Source organism: Centruroides sculpturatus, unplaced genomic scaffold, assembly GCF_000671375.1.
Source record: "Centruroides sculpturatus isolate CEXI.00-Female unplaced genomic scaffold, Cexi_2.0 scaffold2644, whole genome shotgun sequence".
Classification (NCBI taxonomy): domain Eukaryota; kingdom Metazoa; phylum Arthropoda; class Arachnida; order Scorpiones; family Buthidae; genus Centruroides; species Centruroides sculpturatus.
This window is the reverse complement of record NW_019386783.1, coordinates 16,663-22,386: the sequence shown is the minus strand read 5'-3', so window position 1 is coordinate 22,386 and position 5,724 is coordinate 16,663. Positions and strand designations below refer to the sequence as shown.

The 5,724-nt window shown below is 32.5% G+C and overlaps 1 protein-coding gene across 5 annotated transcripts; it reads right to left on the bottom strand.

Moving 5' to 3' along the window:
* Positions 1 to 8: 8 nt before the first annotated feature.
* Positions 9 to 5,363, bottom strand: LOC111615767 (protein toll-like). 5 transcript variants are annotated; one of them, XM_023357205.1, is made up of 2 exons: positions 4,929 to 5,363; positions 9 to 3,571 (listed from the first exon to the last, which is right to left on the bottom strand). In XM_023357205.1, exon 2 carries the CDS (start codon positions 3,557 to 3,559, stop codon positions 737 to 739), a length of 2,823 nt encoding a protein of 940 aa, XP_023212973.1. In that variant the 5' UTR covers positions 3,560 to 3,571; positions 4,929 to 5,363; the 3' UTR covers positions 9 to 736. The 5 variants fall into 5 exon arrangements, with proteins under 5 accessions (XP_023212973.1, XP_023212974.1, XP_023212972.1 ...); XM_023357206.1 differs by having other exon boundaries at positions 9 to 4,895; positions 4,997 to 5,363; XM_023357204.1 differs by having other exon boundaries at positions 9 to 4,879; positions 4,997 to 5,363.
* Between the last annotated feature and the right edge of the window lie 361 nt (positions 5,364 to 5,724).

Here is a 5,724-nt window from a genome sequence, read left to right as displayed (position 1 = left end):
CCCAACATGGATGCGCCCAAGACTACAATGAAAGCCCATGGGTAGCGATGTAAGGTTCGCTCGACATATCCGGGACAGACTATCTCCCAAAAATTCCTGGACTTTTTCGACCGACTAGATTCAATCCCGAGTTCAGCAGAGTGGTAGGTTGATTGCAGAAAAGTTGATTGTAACTTCTTTAGTTGTGAATGCCATCTCCAGCAGATGGCATTGAAAAGTTAATGCTTTTTCTTTGGAAAAATTACTTTCCAAAAACTCTCAAAAATGGAAGTAGATAATACCGAACAGTGTTTTTTCGTTAGAATCCCCTTTGAGTCTTCTATTAACGTACGGTTCAGAATTTTGAAAATTGAGTTCAGTCATCTTCTACGAATTTTTAAAACCATAGAAAATTAACGAATTCGATTTTCAAATAATGTCACCACCTAATCACACCTTTGTCGGCATGACCGAATTCATAACGGACTTGCTTAAAAAGAAAGTTTTTTCTAATAAAAATTATTAATTTTTAAATAGTCCATATTTTTACCGCTTCTGTCAAGTGAGATTCGGGAATACGGAATCCAATAGATCGAATTTTTTATGACTCCCAAAAATTTTTTATGAGTGTAAAGTCCATATTTCGTCATTCAGTTGTCCCATTCTGGGCTTGGCCTAACCGCGATTGATTTGGAAGAAGTGTCCTCTTAGTGCTCATGTGAAAAAAAGAGTCAAAAGTTAAATACAGTATACAATTTCATTGTTCGGTTTTGGATAAAACAAATGTATTGATCATCCCGTCAACAGATTTTACCATTTTCCTCGAAGAATCACTCATATTAGTTGGAAGATAATGAGGTAATGCGTATCTCAATTTCTCCCAGAACCACCGTTCTCCCCATATTAAATATGTTTTGGTTTTTAGTAAAGTTTGAATATCTAATGGAAGCGTGTCGATCGGTGGCAAATTTCCTTTAATAATAATGATAATTCGTTCAATTCTATCCTCTAAAGATTGCAAATAAGCCATTTGCAATTCTGTTTCAAACCAGAAACTTTTAAGAAACTCCTCTGACATTATTAAAATAGTTTTCTTGCTATTTTTGACCGAATTTTCAATCTGGCAGAGGATAGGATAACCGGGAAGCCAATCCCTTTCGTGAATACACAATTTGAAAAATGGATATTTGTCCTCCAATTCGGAAATAAGAGAGAAGACACAGTCGCGATCATGATTCGAATACGAAATAAATGCATCGTACTCTTTGTCTTCATCTATACTCGATACAGTGAAACGAAATATTGAGGGATAACGCGAATATAGGAATGCTAATATTAGTTTCTTATGACGGTAATACAACACTGTACTCGAAATTATAACTAGACAGATGAAAGAAAGTGTTGTTGCAATGATAGCAACTTTCATCTTCGATTCATCTTCTTGTGGACAAAATGCATCAACGGGAACATCCTGAAGCACCGATAAAACTTTAGTATTATTATTATTTATAATTCTGCTACACAGAACGTCTTTAGACTTTGCGATCTTCTTTATATTATCAGTAAACCAGTATTTGAAGGAACGAAATGAACAATTACAAGTGAAACTGTTGTTCCGTATATCTAATTTGAAGATGGTTGCAGCCGTTACGTGTCTCAATAACGACTCTGGTATAAACTCGAGTTTGTTATATCTAAGTGAAAGCTTTTCTAATCCAAAAGGTATTATCCAATTCGTCCAGGGATTCAGATTATTATTATCTAAATTCAAATATGTGATGTTTTGCCATTCTGCTGTTTGTGGAATTTGAAAATCTGAAATCGAATTATTTGTCATGTGTACCACTGAAGTTTTGGGTGGCAAAATGACTGGAAAAGTGCGTAAATTTGCTGAAGTACAATTAACTAAAACTGTATTATCTTCATGTAGATAACAAAAACAACTTTGTGGACAACGTTCATAATAGGGACAGATGTGCAACAGATTGATATTCACTAGTTTTCTATCTTTCATAGTGTCGTGACATGTCAGATGATCAGCCTCAACTATACTGATTCTACGACTTTGAATATTTTTAACGAAATCCCTAAGAGAACATTGGCACGAAAAAACGTTGAAATTTAGCTGGAGTGACACATTCGGAGAAATATTTTTATTAATAGTAACGTAAGCAATCTGATTATGTTGCAAATTTATAAATCCCGACGAAGGTAGATCGCTTGATGAAAGATGAGTTATGTTGTTATAGCTTAAATCAATTACAGCAACATTGAAAGGTTCCCAAAAAAGTTTAGGGAATTCCTCGATATTATTAAAAGATAAATTAATATAATTCAGATATCTGAATATACCAAATGTACCAAATTTACGAAGTTTGTTATGGCTAAGATCGAGCTTCTCTAGATTAACTAGAAATGCAAAATCTTTCTCTTCAATTGTCTCTATATTATTCGAACGAAGATCCAATACTTTCATTGAGAATATTTTCTCAAAAGAACTGGAAGGAATTTGAGTGAACGAATTCCTTGAGAGATTTAGATGAGTGAGAAGATTGTCTGGATAAAACAGACCAGTAGGAAGTGAAGTCAGCAAGTTTCCACTTAGTTGTAATTGAAGAAGTATGGTTTTAACAAACGTTTCTGGATGAATAGCGGTTAAAAAGTTGTCATCCAGACTGACATTCATCAGCAAAGGACAATTGGAAAACAACTTCTCTGGTATTGAAGATAATTTGCAACTAGATGCTGAAAAACTAAGTAATCTCGAGCAATTCTGGAATAATTCTTCAGGTAACTGTTGCAACGGATTTTCTGATACTTCAAAAATTTCCAATAATCTGTTATGGCCTAATAACTTAGGTGAGAGATCAGTCAAAGAATTTCTGTGTAGGAAAAGTTTTTTTAATGAATGTAAGTTTGCAAAAATATCCGTTGGAAGCGATGTCAAACCATTTCCAAATATGTTTAAGATCTTTAATTTATTAGATCCTGAAAATATTTCCAACCTATCCGCATTGAAGCTACCATTAACAAGGAGGAGGATTTCTAAATTCGGAATTAAATTAAATATACTATCCTCTATGATGTTTACTCGGTTACCAGAATTCCAAAACGTAACTAAATTAGGAACATTTCGAAAAGTAGAATTGGAAATTTGCCATTCAGGATTTCTCACGATAAGCGATCTCAAAAATGGCATATTGTCAAACACGATTTCTCTAACATTATGAATTTTTAACATTAAAGTATTCGCGACGAGATTAGCGAACACGAATTTATCATCCGTGTATACATCCGACATAGATATACCCTCGGCATAGTACAATATGGTTGAGTCAATGATGTCATTCGGCACGAAGCAATGGACGATGAGAACGGAAATAAATCTTCTGTTTTTCACACAATTTTCCACACTTTTTGTATGAAGAGTGTTGTTGTTGCATACGATAACAATACTATTTGTTAAATAACTTACTGTGATGTCTATGTCGTAGGATGAATTGACATTACAGGAGATATTAAAGAATTGTGATGAATGCACTTCGTAAATAAGGATGAGGAACCAAACTGCACACTTCATTTTATGATTTACCTGTCCAAATAAAGTATTTTAAGTCATAATATCGATGCACAACCAAGTTTATGATAACTTAAGTAGGCCAAAGTAGGCTGACCTGTACTAGTCCATGGTACAGTACCATGAATACAGTTACCATGAACTACTTTAACTTACCATGAACCGAGTTCATATTAAGTTAAAGTTGGCTACTCTGTATTAATAATTCATTTCTACTAATATTAAATTAGAAGAAGAAGTAGAAAGCAGATAGATCCATTATATACAGATATACACAACAATACATAAAGCTAGCTCAATTCATGCTAATTTCCAAGAAATTTTGTAAATAAGGGAAGATTTTTCACTTTCATTCTGTATAAATATCCATAATTAGAAGTCGAAACCATGATCAGCAAAATAATTACTAAAATTATCACTAAACACCTTTTAGTAATTATTCTACTGAGGCTGCTTAGACATTTATTTGCTATAGGCTAGACTAAAGTGCCTTTTTTTGGAACTTCAGTGAAATTTGGGATATAGAATAATATTCTATATTTACTGTATTCTAGTCTGATACAGTTTGTAATTGATATTCCAAAAATGTCACCTGAGGATGGTCTATATATTAGGCTGAAAATGTAAGTGTATAGCAAATAAATGCGTCTCAGCAGCCAAAGGTGTTTAGTGATGATTTTAGTAATTACCTATAGTTAGTATCTTAGGTAATTCTTATCTAGCCTTACTAAGATATTAACTTTAAGCTATGTATATAGACTTTCGTAAGATTCAGATTTCAAGTTATTCTTTTTATAAAGATAAACTAATTATTAATATAAATTTATTTATATATTTGGTTAGTAGTATTGATACAAATATCCTATTACAAATAAAATACAATTCCTTACATATCTCCCAAAAATTGACTTAAAAGTTCAAAATCCAGCATTAAAATGTCTTCCAGTTTACAGTTTATTACTTATAGTGCTTACATTTTACGTAATAATTGGTATGTACTGTATGTACAGTACAGTACATATTACATACTTTATTTCTAGGGGCTGTCGATAAATGACGTCCGGTTATTTACAAGTCCCACAAGGGGAGGGAAAGGGTTGATGTTCAAGGGACGTCATGTTTATTTCATTAAATTTTATACAGCTTAAGCAATTTTTACACTTGACTATTGCCCAGCTGTCGTCAACCACTTACAGGGGGTCTAAGCTATAACATAACAGGCCATTCCCTTCCAGCAAATAACACAAGTAAAAATCTCAAGCACTAAGCTACAGGATTCACAAGGCGTGACCTTATGTTGCAGCACACGGGACTGCCTACGTACTGTAAAAAAATAGAGCTTTTAAATTAAAAAAGTAATTTTATAACATACCTTTAACCAAGAGAGATAATTGCAATTAATAGCATTTACAATAACATAAAGCGCAACCTTTGACCTACATTTATTAACTTATAGGCGCAGCAAACATTACGCAACATCATCAGTTGTTATCTTACCAAACTAATGCTGCTACAGTAACAATGTGAGGAAGAAATATAATACACACGTTACGTAAAGTCTTGAGGAACGGAAACGTCACGATATCCTACTTGGAAAATTAGAGATTAGGCAAATCTAAAATATGTTACGTCAATATCCTGACAACTGGTGAAGATCAGGTTAACCACCACTGTACAATGTAACGGTAAGTAACGATATTAAAACATTGCAAGCGTAATCTAAACACTTCTCGTTTACACGTGTTTACTGTCTATCGGCATGCAGTACTGTCACGTGATCGTCGATCACGCATCCTTTTTTTTCCTTCACTTTTCGCTTATATTAATAATATAATCAACTAATTATTCATTGAAAATGTATAAAATCTTTCGAATATTTGAGAAATAATTTATTATTTTTATGGTGACGTCACTTCGCCATAAATTCTTCCAATTCAAAACTAGGAAGTCGTCTCATGACTTTTAAATTGTTATCTCAATTTTATGTTAAATATTTCGTAATATGTCATAAAAATTTATTTTTATTATTAATATAATAATTTTGAATTAATGATTTAGCAAAAATATAATAAAATTATATAAGAAATATTCTAGAAATAAATAGAAAGCCTTTTTTTTTAATAATATAAATGTTATATTATTAAACAAAATTAATAGTGAACGAATTC